Source organism: Lepus europaeus, chromosome 13, assembly GCF_033115175.1.
Source record: "Lepus europaeus isolate LE1 chromosome 13, mLepTim1.pri, whole genome shotgun sequence".
Taxonomy (NCBI): Eukaryota; Metazoa; Chordata; class Mammalia; order Lagomorpha; family Leporidae; genus Lepus; species Lepus europaeus.
In genome coordinates, this window is record NC_084839.1 from 2,203,076 (window position 1) to 2,219,175 (window position 16,100).

Consider the following 16,100-nt stretch of genomic DNA (forward strand, 5'->3'; position numbering starts at 1 on the left):
CAAAGGGCAGGAAGGCCGGGGAGACTTGGGGCTTCAAGATGCTCTGGGGAGCCCGGTGTCACTTGTTTCCCCTCCCCAACATCTAGGACCCAAGGGCACCATTCTAGGGAGCGGGGCACCTTCACACAAGGTGCCAGGAGTCAGAGTCACGACATGAGTTCTCCAGAATTCGGGACTTCAAGCAGGAAACACGCCTCACCTGCAGCTTCCAGGCTCTCCCGAGGATGGGTCCAGATGTCGGCTGGACCAGAGCTGCCCTCCAAGCCCCTGTAGGACCCCAGTGCCCTCCCGGCCTGCTAGCCACTGCTACCCCAGCCCACACCCAGGGTGCAGGGAACCAGTCTCCAGCCCTTGAGGGGAACATGGTCCAAGGACTTGTGCATATATTTTTAAAACAACTGCAGTTAATTTTAAAAAACCCTTTGCCTTCTCCTGGATTTGGGGCGAAGGGGGAAGAGCGCCTTCTGCCTCTTTAGCCAATCCCCTAACAGGTCACTAGGAAGTGGGGAGGACCCAATGCCCTGCGGTGTGTGGCCCGAGCACTTCAAATGGTCAGCAGCTCCTTCCTGGGGAAGCCCTCACACACACTGGCTGCCCAGCCTCAGCAGGATCGGCATCCAGACGCCGCCCATGGGGGCTCGGCAGAGGCTGGAACTGCAGCTGTGTTGGACACCCACAGGCCTCCAGCCAATGCCCCCTCGGCCGGACAGCCCTGGGGTAACCGGGCAGAGCCAGGCCCGGGGTAATGCCCCTCGGCCGGACAGCCCTGGGGTAACTGGGCAGAGCCAGGCCCGGGGTAATGCCCCCTCGGCCGGACAGCCCTGGGGTAACCGGACAGAGCCAGGCCCGGGGTAATGCCCCTCGGCCGGACAGCCCTGGGGTAACCGGGCAGAGCCAGGCCCTGGGCGAGGGGGAGACAGTCCCAGCAGGCAAGGCCAGCCCAGGGCCCCCTGAGCCACGCCCTCCAGAAGCACTCCTGAGCCTGGAGGCCACTTGGCCAAGATCCTGGCCATGCTGAAGGCAGGTGTGGGTGTCCGTGGCCCTCATCTGCGGCACGCTGGCTCCTCCTCTGCTTTCTGTCCCCACACAGAGATGGACGTGGGGTAACCCGAAAGAGCTGGCATGGTCTACAGCCCCATGGTCCCACAAGGCCTCTGGAAGAGGCGTCACTCGTCTCTGCGCTTCGGCTGTGGTTTCTCCCCCGCCACATTCTAAAACAAGGCGGACTCCGCTCTGCTTCCACTCTGGCTTTCAGATCCCAGAGCAGCACCAGTTCAAACGCTGTATTTCCTTCCATCCTAACCTTGAAATCTTTGGGATGCAGGATTGTTTTAGTAATTGCTTTCATTCTGGGAATCATAAGATCATCTGAGGTTTATAAAAACACTACATGGGGCCAGCGCTGTTGTGTAGAGGATAAGCCTCCGCCTGCAGTGCCGACATCCCATAGGGGTGCAGGTTCGAGTCCCAGCTGCTCCACCTCTGATCCAGCTCCCTGCTAATGCACCTGGGAAGGTAGTGGAAGATGGCCCAAGTGCTTGGGTCCCTGCACCCATGTGGAAGACCCAGAAGAGAATCCTGTCTCCTGGCTTTAGCCTGGCCCAGCTAGGGCCATTGCGGCCATTTAGAGAGTGAACCAGTGAATGCAAGATCTCTCTCTCTTTCTCTCCTTCGCCCTCTGTATCTCTGCCTTTCAAATAAATAAATAAACGTTTTTTTTTTTGTTTTTTTTGTTTTTTTTAAATGATGTCCTTTCCACACAGCAGCCTTCAGCCAAGTGGCTGCTCTTCAGATCACAGCTGAATTTCCCGTTCTGTCTACAGGGCCAGACCTGGGCTGGGCGTCTCCCCTCCCCCACGCCCACCCATCCAAGGCACAATGAACTCTTGCTATGCCAGCCTCCCCAGGTCCCCACAGCAAGGTCCCTCCACGGTGGCCAACGGCGAAACCCACAGCCACCCCACAATGCAATCAGAGCTCCCCATTCTCGGACAGGACCCAGCTCTTTGCAAACCACGGCAGGCGTAGCAGAAGAGCTTCACTGCCGTGGGGAAGGCACAGTCGCCGTGTAGGCAGGAGCGGCAGCCCAGCAGGCAGAACGCTGGGAGTGGCTGCAGCATCGACCCCCCCAGCCCCGCCAGCAGGCACAGCTGGAGGCAGCCAAAGCGGCACCGTCCCATCCACCACTGTCATCGGCAGCCTCAACTGCGCTCTGAGAGCTCGTGGAGGACGCATGTGCACAGTGTGTGGTGCTGTGAGCAGACAGGAGCCCCCATCAGGGTTTGGGGCTGGTCCTGCAAACCAGCAAATAGCGGCCAAATCCGGCCGTGAGCTGCCCAGTGCGCTTTGGCTTGCATGTCTACCATTCACTTTGTACCCCTCAAAGATGGCATCCACACTCCTCAGGACAACTTTCCCCAAGGAGGCTGAAAACCTGTGTGGCTTGTGGGCATCTAAATTAAGAGTACTTCCTCCAGTTCTGCAGCGAGCCACGCGCTGGTGGTGTGATCTGGCTGGGCTCCTGGGCCGGAAGCAAGCTGAGAGCGGGCGTCTCTGAGCCAGCGTGCAGGGGCTGGAGTGGGAGACACAGTCGGCAGTTCTGGCGACAGGCAGCCAGCATGGAGGCTCCGGAATGAATCTGCCGGATCACAACAGAAGCCTCGTGATGAAACAGGAGGCTAAAGGTGAGTTCTACGTGTAAACAGCAGCTGACTCATTCTACGATCAACACTTTTCCCAGCAGAGACGGCAGAGGACAGACAGCTGCAGAAACCAAGGGCAGGTGCGCAGCTGCGACCGGGCCTCCAGCTCCGCCGGGTCCAGGCCGCCTTCCTTCCTGCCCTAAGGCGTCAGCTGACAGTTCAGATCTGTAAGTCGCTACGAGGACTCTTTTGGGTTAACTTCAGCTCCCACAGACGTCGCATGCACGCAGCAGCTTCCACTTCAGTGCTGAAAGACAAGGATGAAGACACGGACGGCCAGTGGGGAAGAGAGAGGAGAGGCGATGGCCCGGGGGAGGCTGAACACTCAGTGCTTCTATCCAAGCAGTCACCTGGACAGTCAGGGCTGGAAACGTCCACCGTGGAAGAGGGGGGGCTGGTCCCTTCAGGGCTCAGCTGGGTCCCTGTGGCGCGGCGTCACCCTCGGCAGGAGTAAGCGAGGCTGAACACACAGAAGTGTCTGAAACGCCAACACGGATGCCAGTGAGGCCGCAGATGAGTACGGGGTCCCGTGTGTTCTCACCGGCACCCCAGCCACAGATACCAAACTCCACACAGCGGCCACGAGAGGAAGCATCGGAGAAAACACGCACTCAGCTCTGACTCGGGGAGCAAGCGTGGCCAGCTCCAAACTCATCAACACACAAGCGTGAAAGCCACCAGCTGCCCTGCTGGCAGGCGTTGGCTCCCGGGGAAACCAGCTGACTTGGAACCCTGAGAACACGGCTCCTGACGGAGCCTTTTCTGTGGCACTCAACCGGAACGGAGACCGCAGAAGGAGCGGCTCTTCATCCCGTCTCCCTCTCCAGACGCCTGTGCTGCTGCCGCAGCTGCTCTCCTCTTGCTCCAATGGAGCTGCTTTTAATAAGAAATATTTACTTATTTGAAAGGCAGAGCAACAAAGAGGCAGAATGAGAGATCCTCCGTGCACTAGTTCATTCCCCAACTAGTCACATTAGCCAGGGCTGGGCCAGGAGCCAGGGGCTCCATCCGGGTCTCCAGTGTGGGTGGCAGGAACCCACGCACTTGAGCCATCCTCTGCTGGGTTCCAGGACACATTACTGGGAAGCTGGCCGGGAAGCGAAGGCAGGACTCGGCCCCGCGCCCTGGGATGCGGGAGCCACGTATATTCCACTGCGCCAGGAGTGCTCTACAGCCCATGCAGAGGCCGCACTCTGTCAAGAAAGGGGCCAGGTGAGGGGCTGAACACACGCTGGACGCACGGGTCCCCAGAGCACAGATTCCAGAGGTGACCCCTGATCCACGGGGCTGCCCAGGGCGGGGTGGGTGACGCCGGGCGTCTGCATTGCTGACTGTGCACGCGTTCGTCACACCCGAGCACTCACACTGGGTACATTTCATTACGTGTGAATTAGATCTCAGCAGAACAGACTTTATACAGGAGACCCGCACGCCACACGACGTGACCTCACCTTAATCCTCTTGGCGGCTGCGCCTCTGGCCACGCCTCAAGTGCCTGGGTGTGGGGAGGCCGGAAGAGCTGCCCTCCAGGAGGACGAGGGGGAAGGCGCAGGAGCCCTGGGAGGCGGGCATGTGCTAGCCGCCATGGTGGGAGCCCCAGGGGTCGCAATTAGAAAAGCTACTCTAAGAAAAACTTATAGTGACAGTCTGGCGCTTAATTCAGAAAAAAGTAACAAGTCTATGTATCATCACCGTTCAGAAACGGGTCCAGAGAATTGGACTGGCACTTGTTTTAACCACTGGGCTATGCCTGGCAGGGACAGCCCTGGGCCATCTGTGGTTTTAATCCCACGCCCGGGACAGGGCCTCCTTACACAGCCCAGGCTCAGCTCCACCGCCCAGTGGACGTCAGAGACCACGGTGGAAATGACAAAGCATGCATTTCACCATCAAGATTTTTCATCCAGTTTATAAAAGATAACTTAGGAAACATGAGGTTGGTGTGGGGATTTTTTTGTGCAATTCTAACAGCCCAGGTCTCAGAACTGTTGAGCAGAAAAATCATGTACTAATTCTCATTAAAATTCAAAAGCTTGGTAGTGAAAGGACCAAGAAATCTCACACTAAAAAACATTAACATATGTTATCTACATATATAAACATAGAAATTAACTCCATACATACACAAAGAATCTCCAAGGATGATGTTAACGAACCAGCCCAAATACCATGTACACCTGAATGGAAGGAACTCCAAGGCATGAGCATAAAATTAAGGCAGTTACTTTATTATTTATTACTTTATTTTTAAATTTGTTTTATTGTAGTTATTTATTTGAGAGGCAGAGAGAGACAAAGAAACAAGCCCCATCTGTTGATTTACTCCCAAAGTGTGCAGAACAGCCAGGGGCCAGGGGCCCAAGCCAGGTGTCCCTGTGGTTGGCAGGGACCCCACCCTGAGCCATCACCACTGCCCCCAGGTGCACATCAGCAGGAAGTTAGAATCGGGAGGGCAGCCAGGTCTTGGACCCAAGGAGGCGGGCATCCTACGCGGTGTCAACGCTGCCAACACCCGCCTCGGCTGCTCTCCTCTGGAAGGTCAGAGGCATGAGCAACCCAGAGGCTGCCTGCCGACGGGAGAGGCCGCCCAGCCAAGGCCCGGCCTGCTGCCTGGCGATCACGCCACGCACTGCTGCTCCTCTTTACGAGGCAGACAGAGCCCCTGTGCGTTCACTTTGGGAGGTGACACTCGGGCCGCGCACCACCACCACCAGGTAGAAATAGCTCCTTTTATCACTAAACGTTCTCTGGAGGGAAAGACAAAGTAGCCTCAGGCGACATCACAACAGCTAAGAGAAAACGCAGGATTTCCTGCTCGATTCCAGCATTCAAGGCCTTCACAAGGCGCTGCTGCTCCTGGGGGCATGGCTAGGCCGACTGTGCCAGAAACTTCACGTACTGCTCCCGGGCGTCAAAATGGTCAGCCGGCCGGTTGTACGCCGTCCACACAGGCTCTCCCACGAACAGCCGCATGGCCTTCACATAGTTCTAGAAAACACAAGCACACCCAGCTGTGTTCCTGTCTCCTGATGCTTCTCAGGGGCACCCTGTCCTTGAGGAGGCCTGTGTCAGGTGGCGTGGCTGAGCATCCGTGCAGGTGGAGGGGTGCCGGCACCTGCAGAGCCGCCGTCCCGGAAGGCCCCGGACCCACCTTCTCGTCCAGCGTGAAGCGGTGGTAAATGCCTGCAGGGAGCGTGATCAGGTCCCCCTTCTCCATGGCAATCCGGATCCACTTGTCCTCCTTGTCTCTGACGTCAAAGTACCCGCTGCCCTCCAGGATGTAGCGGATCTCCTCGTCCAGGTGCAGGTGCTCCTCGTAGAACATCTTCAGCTGGGGCAGGAGGAACCACGTGAGCGTCCTGGAGAGCGGCCGTGCGCCCCGAGCCCTCGCGGCCCTGACCCCCGGCCACAGAACTCTCTCCAGGCAGACGAGCACTGCCTTACTCAGAAAGGCTGTCACCATGAGTGCCGGGCCAGGCCGGGCTGGGCCGGAGCCAAACACTCCACAGCACCACGTGCCAGGCCGCACTCGGGGCTCCACACACGACTCAGGGGGCCTCCTGGTCATCCCCACATCGCAGACAGGCCGGGTCACATGGGGGGACTGCCACATGGATGTCCTGGCTCCACACTGGGCCCCACGTGTGGCAGTCACAAGCCACTGCACGCAAGGGCCAGCAAGGAGCCAGGACAGTCATGACCTGGGGAAACACTGCCCGTTTGTTCAAACCACGTTTGCGTCTTTCCCAAGGGCTCTTCTCCTAGCGTGTTCAGATCAAACGCTCAAACATGCAAAAATGTGGGAAGAGCCAACAGGAAGCACCCTCAGACTTTCAAAGCTTTCCTCTATAAAGTCTACAGGGAAACACTCGAGAAACCTGCGCTTCCAACACAGCCCTGAGCACTCACCGCACACCCATTCTCACCCAGCAGTCTCCAGCTTGCGAATTTTGCAGCAAATCCACTGGTGCAGCTGCGGGGCTACATAGGTCCCCAGGGCCAAGGACGGACCAGGGACAGCAGGACACTGCCTGAGCACTTATTCATCGACCCAGCAAGGGGGCCTGGCCTCGAAGATCACCCCCAACATTCAAACAAAAACTGAATCGAGACACAGACTCACACCCTTCACAAAAATTAACTCAAAAATGGATCCCGGGTGTAAATGTCACATGCAGAATTCTAAGACCTCGACGACCCTGAGTCTGGCGACGACTTTATCGTGACACCGAAACCCAAGCCGTGGAAGGAAGAGCTGAGAAGCCGGACGTCACTGAACGAAATCGCTCTGCTCGTAAGCACTGCAGAGACAAACCAGAAATGGACGACTGTCCCAGCAAGACACACCTGGTAAAGGGCTGTGATCGAAATACACAAAGATCTCTTAAAACCCACACACCTGGTTAAAACAATGAGCCTGGGGGCCTGCACGGTGGCCTAGTAGGTTAAGCCTCCGCCTGCAGTGCTAGCATCCCACCTGGGTGCTGGTTCAAGGCCCTGCTGCTCAGCTTCCGACCTGGCTCCCTGATAACAGCCTGGGAAAGCAGTGGAAGATGGCCCAGGTGCTTGGGCCCTGCACCCACGTCAGAGATCTGGAAGAAGCTCCTAGCTCCTGGCTTTGGATCAGCCCAGCTCCAGCCATTGCAGCCATCTGGGGAGTGAACCAGCAAATGCAAACCCTCTCTCCCTCCCTCTCTTCTGTCTCTGCCTTTCAAATAAATAAATAAATCTTTAAAAAAAGAAGAAAGTCAAACAAACTGGGAATCACGTAGTTGGATCCATGAGGGACCTGCGGCAGGATGAGCTGCCACACTGCAATCTGGGAGATGTGTGAAGATGGAGAATCATAGCTGGGATGGGCCGGCTCTGGGTTTCTGAACTGGTAGGAACACGGCAGAGGCAGTCATGTCATGACAGGTGGGTTAATTCGCCAACTGACACAGTAGTCTTGAACATACACGCCTCCAACAACAGAGCATCAAAATACCTCGGTCAACACAAGGAGAGCCACAAGGAGGAGCAGCGGAACCCATCAGTACAGCTGGAGCCTTCGACACCGCAGCGTCAGCAGCTGGCGGACCCAGCAGGCAGACACTGGGGAGGCTGGAGACGACCTGGACAGCACCATGCATGCACAGAACAGTTTGCCAACAATGGCCGAACACACACGCTTTTCCTGCCCACGTGTAACGCCATCAAGACAGAGCTCATCCTGAGCCACAGTCGTGATACATTCACCGGAATTCAACTCATTCAGAGTGTATTCTCTGAATACAATGGAACTAAACTATAAACCAATGACACAGAAATCCCCGGGAAAATCCCCAAAATAATTGGAAACTAACAAGTTCAAAAAAAAACTTCATGAGTTAAAGATGAAATCAAAAAAGAAATCAATTACAAGACACTTCCAATAAATGGCAATAAAAATATAACACATCAGAATGTGTGCTCCAGCATAGGAACAGCACCGAACACCACTGTTCAAAACAAAGAAAGGCTGAAATCAGAGAACTCATCCCACCTCAAGAAACCAGAACACTGAACCGAATGTACATAAAAGAAAGCAAATAATGAAGTTCAGAGCAGAAATCAGTGAACTAAAAAAACAGAAAAATCAATGAAACCCAAAGTTCTTTGAGAGGATCAATAAAACTGATAAGGCTGATAAGGCTGTAGCCAGACTCAGGGGAAAAAAAGACATAATTTAGAAATATCATGGAGAAAGAACAGTATCACATACCCTATAGATATTAAAAGAATAAAGGAATACTCTGAATTATTTTATACCAATGAATATGACAACTTAGATGAAGGAGACCAAGGCCTTGAAAACAGGAACTACAAAACTCATTCAAGAACAAGCAGATCACGGAGCAGTCCGTGTCTATTAGGCCAAAATCTTCCAACAAATGAGGGGCAGGTACCATGGAGCAGCAGGTTAAGCCACCATTTGCAATCCCTATATCCAAGGCATCCTCTTTGGAGAGCTGGTTCCACTTCTGGCTACTCTGTTTCTAACCTGCCTGGGAACAAGTGGGAAATGGCCCAGGCAGTTGGGCCCATGCTAACCATGTGGGCAGTTCCTGCCTCCTAAATGGAGTTCCCAGCTCCTGGCTTTGTCCTGGCCCAGCCCTGGCCATTTTGACCTTCTGGGGAGTGAACCAGTGGATGGAAACTCTCTCTCCCTTTCAAGTAAATAAATAAATATTAAAAATAAAGTAAAAGGCTGGTGCCGCGGCTCACTAGGCTAATCCTCCGCCTATGTCGCCAGCACCCCAGGTTCTAGTCCCGGTCGGGGTGCCGGATTCTGTCCCGGTTGCTCCTCTTCCAGTCCAGCTCTCTGCTGTGGCCCAGGAAGGCAGTGGAGGATGGCCCAAGTCTTTTGGCCCTGCACCTGCATGGGAGACCAGGAGAAGCACCTGGGTCCTGGCTTTGGATCAGCGCGGTGTGCCGGCCACAGCGGCCATTGCGGGGTGAACCAACAGAAAAAGGAAGACCTTTCTCTCTCTCTCTCACTGTCCACTCTGCCTGTCAAAAAAAAAAAAAAATCTAAAAACTAATAAATAAATAAAATAAAAATACAGTAAAAACCTTCAGTTTTTACTGCTGGCTTCACTGGTGAATCTACAAAACAGAAGGGAAAAATAACTCACCATTCTACACATAGAAAATACTGAAAGGGGCTGGTGCTGTGGTACAGCAGGTAAAGCCTCCGCTTACAGTGCCAGCATCTGATATGGGCACCAGTTCAAGTCCCGGCTACTCCACTTCCAATCCAGCTCTCTGCCAAGGGCCAGGAGAACAGCAGAAGATGGCCCAAGTGCTTGGGCCCCTGCACCCATGGAAGAAGACCTGGAAGAAGCTGCAGACTCCTGGCTTCTGATCAGCCCAGCTCTGGCCCTTGTGGCCATCTGGAGAATGAATCAATAGATAGAAGACTCCTCTCCTTTCTCTCTGTCTCTACCTCTCTCTGTAACTCTGTCTTTCAAATAAATAAAATCTTTTAAAAAAGGGGTGGGGGGGGGGGGCCGGTGCTGTGGTGCAGTGGGTTAAAGCCCTGGCCTGAAGCACTGGCATCCCATATGGGCGCTGTTTCTAGTCCCGGCTGCTCCTCTTCTGATCTAGCTCCCTGTTATGGCCTGGGAAAGCAGTGGAAGATGGCCCAAGTCCATGGGCTCCTGCACCTGCGTGGGAGACCCAGAAGAAGCTCCAGCCATTGTAGCCATCTGGAGGGTGAACCAGTGGATGGAAGAACTCTCTCTCTGTCTGACTCTCCCTCTCTCTGTAACTCTCTTTCAAATAAATAAATAAATATTTTAAAAAATTAAAAAAGAAAACACTGGAAAGGGAGGACAGAATTCCTCTGACATAAAGTCCTAGTGAAGACATGAGAGGAGGGAGTGAGTCTTGTGCCGTCCAAGTGAACAGAGGGCCTTACCTTCTCCTCGTAGTCGGGCAGCTTATCTTTGGAAATGGTGTGTGAACAGAGGGCCTTACCTTCTCCTCATAGTCGGGCAGCTTATCTTTGGAAATGGTGTGTGAACAGAGGGCCTTACCTTCTCCTCATAGTCGGGCAGCTTATCTTTGGAAATGGTGTGTGAACAGAGGGCCTTACCTTCTCCTCGTAGTTGGGCAGCTTATCTTTGGAAATGGTGTGTGAACAGAGGGCCTTACCTTCTCCTCGTAGTTGGGCAGCTTATCTTTGGAAATGGTGTGTGTGAACAGAGGGCCTTACCTTCTCCTCATAGTCGGGCAGCTTATCTTTGGAATGGTGTGTGAACAGAGGGCCTTACCTTCTCCTCGTAGTCGGGCAGCTTATCTTTGGAAATGGTGTGTGAACAGAGGGCCTTACCTTCTCCTCATAGTCGGGCAGCTTATCTTTGGAAATGGTGTGTGAACAGAGGGCCTTACCTTCTCCTCATAGTCGGGCAGCTTATCTTTGGAATGGTGTGTGAACAGAGGGCCTTACCTTCTCCTCGTAGTCGGGCAGCTTATCTTTGGAATGGTGTGTGAACAGAGGGCCTTACCTTCTCCTCGTAGTCGGGCAGCTTATCTGTGGAAATGGTGATGATGTCCATCCAGGAGTAGTTTCTCTCTCTCCGGATCTCTTCCAGCTCGGGATCATTCTCATATTTGTCGGCATCCAGCTGCCAAAGCAGGAGGTCCCATGAACACAAGCCATGGAAACACCCTTCCTGGTCTGCGTTATGGTCACACCCCACCTGCACGTGCTGCTCTGTCGGACTGAGACTAACCCCCTTCACCACCTGTCCCTGCTTCTTATGATGGGTTTTCCACTCGAGATGGAGTCCCGTGTGGCTCTGCCTCTCTTCCCTCCAACCGTCCTTCCTGGAGGGCCCCTCTTCACATTTCCAGGCCAAGTTCTCATTGCCGCAAGCCCATGAACAACAGCTCCCTCTCCACATCCTGCCTCGCTGCCACCTCCCTACTTGGCAAGTCTCATGGATCCTCTGTGGAATCTCTGGTCAGTATGTTTCCCGAGGCCAAGAGGTCTGACAGTCACACCAAAAGAGGAAACTCAAATTCATTAGATGGGGTGGGAGGACACCTAGCATCGGCCCCAGCTGGCATTTCTACTTCTATTGGTCTCTGTTTCCCTATTTTTAAAGAAATCCACATTACAAAACAAGTAGGGGGACCAGCACTGTGGTGTAGTGGGTTAAGCTGCCACCTGCAGTGCCGGCATCCCATATGGGCACCGGTTTGAGACCCGGCTGCTCCATTTCCAACCCAGCTCTCTACTGTGGCCTGGGAAAGCAGAAGATGGCCCAAGTGCTTGGGCCCCTGCACCCACGTGGGAGACCTGGAAGAAGCTCCTGGCTCTTGGCTTTGGATAGTCACAGCTCCAGTCATTGCACCCAATTGGGGAGTGAACCAACGGATGGAAGACCTCTCTCTCTCTCTCTCTCTCTCTCTAATTCTTTCAAATAAATAAGTAAATCTTAACAAAAAAAAAAAAAGAAAGAAAAAAATTGGTACTTTACATCCCCATACCCTCCCTCATGAAGTGTCCTATGCCTAAAATGCCCACTTAACCTCCTCATTTCTCAAAACCCTTTTTTATATTATTTAAACAATTTATTTGAAAGGCTGAGAAAGACAGAGGTCTTCCATCCACTAGCTCACTCCCCAAATGCCTGTAGCAGGTGAGGCTGGAAGAGGCTGAAGCCAGCAGCCAGGGGCTCCGTCCAGGTCTCCACATGGGTGGCAGGGACGCAGGTGTGAGTCATGGATGGCTGCTAGCATTATCAGCAGGAAGCTGTGGGGAGCTGGGGTGGGACTCAACCCCAGGCGCCAGAGCTGTAGAGCTGTACACATCCCAGCTGCTGGCTTGACCACTGCACCACACCACCACCCCAGAATCTATTCTTTAAGGTCTAACATCCCTTCTTCATGAACCACTCCCCTGGGGCCCCAGGCAGATCTAATCTGAGCCTCTACTTACAACTACTAGCAATAAATGTGGTGTATTTTGCCTTTAAATGCAGATTGGGATGCCCACGTCCCCCCATGAGAACGCTTGTCCTCCTGTCCAGCTTCCTACAATGCAGACCCTGGGGGCAGCAGTGCCGGCTCAAGCAGGTGGGGTCCTGCCTCCCACGGGAGAGGTGCGGATCGAGGTCCTGGCTGGTGTGGCAGAGGAGTGACCAGAGGATGGAAGGTCTTCTGCCTTTCAAATGAATAACGAATGGACACTCTATCACCAACACTGGACAGCCAAGTCCAAAACGTCTCAAGTACTGGTCGTCAAGCTTTAGGAAATACTGCTTGGCACGCGCAGTGCCAGTCCTGGCTCAGCAGTGCAATTTCCCGGTGTGTGCTGGGGGTGTAGGAGCCTTCCGCCCCTCTGCTGTGTCACTAAGGGGCAAAACTACTCCCCATCTACTCCCAGGATCCAGAATGCTTTTATTATTTTTTTAAAGACTTATTTATCTGAAAGGCAGAGTTACAGAGAAAGAAGCAGAGACAGAGGTCTTCCATCCCCTGGTTCACTCTACAAATGGCCCCACCGGCCTGGGCTGGGCCAGGCCAAAGCCAGGAATCAGGGGCTCCATCCAGGTCTCTCATGTGGGTGGCAGGGGCCAAGCACCTGGGCCATCTTCTGCTGCTTTCCGGTGCACCAGCAGGGAGCTGGATGGGAAGTGGAGCAGCCAGGACTCCAGCCCGCATCAGCAGAGGCTTAACCCACCAGGCTGCAGCGCCAGCTCCCCTCTCTCCCCCAATACTATTTTTAAAAGCATAAAAACACCCAGGACACTACAACCCAAGGGCAAATACCATTCAATTTTGGCAGCACTTGATGTGTCATTCAGGATAGAACTAGCAGGCAGGAGGGGTTTGGCCCCGCGGAGTGATGATGAAAGCAATGGATTGCAGTAATCTGACCTGGTGTTTAGACCGCGGGGAAATTAGATCCTACCGTAAACCAAAACCTTCCCTCATGGCTGGCTGGCACTGTGGCACCAGCACCCCACCCCTGCCCCAAGACCCAAGTGCTGAGCCCCTGCCCGACGTGTGAGACCAGGATGGAGCTCTTGGCTCCTGGCTTTGGCCCAGCCCAGGCCAGTGTGGCCACTTGGAGAGGAAACCAGGGGACGGAAGGCTCCCTCCCTAACTCTGCCTTTCAAATAAAAATAAATCTTAAAAAAAAAAAACAAAAACAGCCTCCTCTCGTCATCTGGACCCCACTCGACTGCCTGGCCCTCCCTGTCCGGCGCACAGCGGGCGGGTGCCGGGTTGGCCTGCACATTTCCTTCGGCCGCACTCCCCCAGCCTGGCCAGAAGCAAACGGCCACACTGGGTCTGCCGCCCGCCCCTCGCCCTGCCCCACCCCTGCCCCGTCCGGGCCGCGCCCACCCCTAACGGGCCCGCCGGGCCGGCCGGGGAGCCCTGCACTGCGCCCCCCAACAGGCGCTCGCTTTCTCGCTCGGACACGGTCAACCAGGCGAGCCCGGGGCAGCGCCGCGCGGACCCCAAGTCCGTGCGTGGGCCGCGGGCGCGGGCTCCCGGGTCGCGCTCGGCACACCGCGGGGTCCTGAGGAGGGGGCGCCGGACGGCCCGTCCCAAAAACCCCGCCGACCACGAGCCCACGGCCCTCGCCGTACGGACGAGACATGCGCAGCGCGCCGGAGCTCCGGGCGGCGACCCCTGAGCCCCACTACGGAGCATGCGCAACGCGCCGGGGCTCCGCGCTGCGACCCCCGAGCCCCGCTAGTGAGCATGCGCAGCAGGTGCGGCCCGCCGAAGCCCCTGCTGAGCATGCGCGGCGCGCCCCGGCGGCCGGGCCGAGGGCCCCGCGGTGCGTGCGGGTGACGCGTGCGGCCTCCCCGCGTACCTTCCAGTAGAGCACCCCGAGCTGGCGCAGCTGCTCCAGGCCCACCGTGCGGCTGGGCTGGAGGCGGTGGGGCAGCCGCGGGTCGTCGGCGGTCTCGTCCATGTACCAGGCCTGCACCATGGCTGCGGGCGGCGGACGGGCTCCGAGCGGGCAGGACCGGGGGAGGGGCGCACGCGGCCCTCGGGCGGGGCCTGCCTTGGAGGCGAGGGCGGGGCAGGCCGGGGTCCGCGGGCTCGGAGTTCGGGCGGGGGCGGGCAGCGAGGGCACCGGGTTCGCGCAGTGCGCTAGAGCAGGCGAGCCCCGAAAGCTGCGGGGCCGCCCCGGGCCTCGGTGTGAGCGAAATCGGTGGCCTCAAGTACCGCACGGCAGATGTACTGTGTTTGATTTTATGTGGGAAGCGGGCACAGAGCCCAGGGCTGGTGCACGGGGCCGGACCGGTGCTTGTCGGCCCGGGTCTCCCACCTGGGAGGCGGGGCCCGAGCACTGGAGCCGTCACCTGCGGGAGGCTGGGTCAGAGCGGGGCACCTGGGACCCCGCCTGGCCGGCCCTGGCCTCTGGGAGGCGGGGCAGGGTACCTGAGCCCTCACCTGCCCGGGGGCGCTTGTAGGAGGCTGGGTCAGAGCGGGGCACCTGGGACCCCGCCTGGCCGGCCCTGGCCTCTGGGGGGCGGGGCAGGGTACCTGAGCCCTCACCTGGCTGTCCCGGGGCGCACTTGTAGGAGGCTGGGTCAGAGCGGGGCACCTGGGACCCCGCCTGGCCGGCCCTGGCCTCTGGGGGGCGGGGCAGGGTACCTGAGCCCTCACCTGTCCCCGGGGCGCTTGTAGGAGGCTGGGTCAGAGCGGGGCACCTGGGGCCCCCCGACCCCCAGCGCCGCCCCTCCGGGTCCAGAAATCCTTTAAGTCGCCATCTTTCCCCTGTTCTCTTTCCGGCTGCTACACTTCCCATCCAGCTCCCTGCCAGTGGCCTGGGAAAGCAGTAGAAAATGTCCCAAGGGCTTGGGCCCCTGCATCCATGTGGAAGACCCAGAAGAAGCTCCTGGCTCCTGGCTTCGGATCGGCGCAGCTCTGTTTGCTGCTGTCCTTTGGGAAGTTAACCAGCAGATGAAAACACCTCTCTCTCTCTGTGTGTGTGTAACTCTGCCTCTCAAAAACTTTATAAATCTTTAAAAAAAAAAAAAATTGTATGGGCCGGCGCCATGGCTTAACAGGCTAATCCTCCGCCTTGCGGTGCCAGCACACCAGGTTCTAGTCCTGGTTGGGTGCCGGATTCTATCCCGGTTGCCCCTCTTCCAGGCCAGCTCTCTGCTGTGGCCCAGGAAGGCAGTGGAGGATGGTCCAAGTCCTTGGGCCCTGCACCCACATGGGAGACCAGGAGAAGCACCTGGCTCCTGGCTTCGGATCAGCAAGATGCGCTGGCTGAAGCGGCCATTGGAGGGTGAACCAACGGCAAAAAGGAAGACCTTTCTGTCTCTCTCTCTCACTATCCACTCTGCCTGTCCAAAAAAAAAAAAAAAAAGCCCTTGAATGATGCTATAAATATCCAGGTGTCTCTTGGAGGAAAAGTGTTCCCCATCCCTGAATCTTTACAGAGGCTTCAGCTAATCAAAGGGGGGAGGGGGGTTACCTCAGCTGTTCCCTCAGTAACTGGAAAACCCCTTAGGCTTTAACCTGCATTGCTCTCAAGGGGTCACATCTCAAAGCAGACCCTCCACTCGCAGGGATGCTGCACCGAAGGCACGGGTTCTCACCTCGTCCTGGTCAGACGGCTCACTTCAACCTTTGACCAACTGCTGTCGGCCCTTCCAGACCCCACCTCGGACATCAGGGGGCTGCGTGTGGTCTTGCTGCTGCCCCTCGTGAGCAGGCTGCACGTGGGAGCTGCCTCTGATGGCTGCCGCTCTCTCGGGCTTCTCCCTCACCTGCCCTTGGGAGAAGACTGCCAGCTCCAACCACTGATCTTGCTAGCGACACTCATGGCAGTGGGCCTGAAACATTCTGTCTCCCCTTCCTTGTAGGCTCTGGGAACCCTCCCGGTCTCTG

At 56.2% G+C, this 16,100-nt stretch overlaps 1 protein-coding gene across 1 annotated transcript; it reads right to left on the minus strand.

Moving 5' to 3' along the window:
- Nucleotides 1-4,909: 4,909 nt before the first annotated feature.
- ADI1 (acireductone dioxygenase 1) lies at nt 4,910-14,239 on the minus strand. The gene is made up of 4 exons (XM_062208907.1): nt 14,062-14,239; nt 10,733-10,852; nt 5,854-6,033; nt 4,910-5,690 (listed from the first exon to the last, which is right to left on the minus strand). Exons 1-4 carry the CDS (start codon nt 14,179-14,181, stop codon nt 5,571-5,573), a joined length of 540 nt encoding a protein of 179 aa, XP_062064891.1. The 5' UTR covers nt 14,182-14,239; the 3' UTR covers nt 4,910-5,570.
- Nucleotides 14,240-16,100: the final 1,861 nt, after the last annotated feature.

Coding starts and splice junctions, on each gene's coding strand:
- ADI1 (XM_062208907.1), bottom strand. CDS start 14,181: ATGGTGCAGGCCTGGTACATGGACGAGACCGCCGACGACCCGCGGCTG. Junction 6,034..10,732: donor TGCCCGACTACGAGGAGAAG/GTAAGGCCCTCT, acceptor CTCCTGCCCCAG/CTGAAGATGTTCTACGAGGA. Junction 5,691..5,853: donor GCTTCACGCTGGACGAGAAG/GTGGGTCCGGGG, acceptor TGTGTTTTCTAG/AACTATGTGAAGGCCATGCG.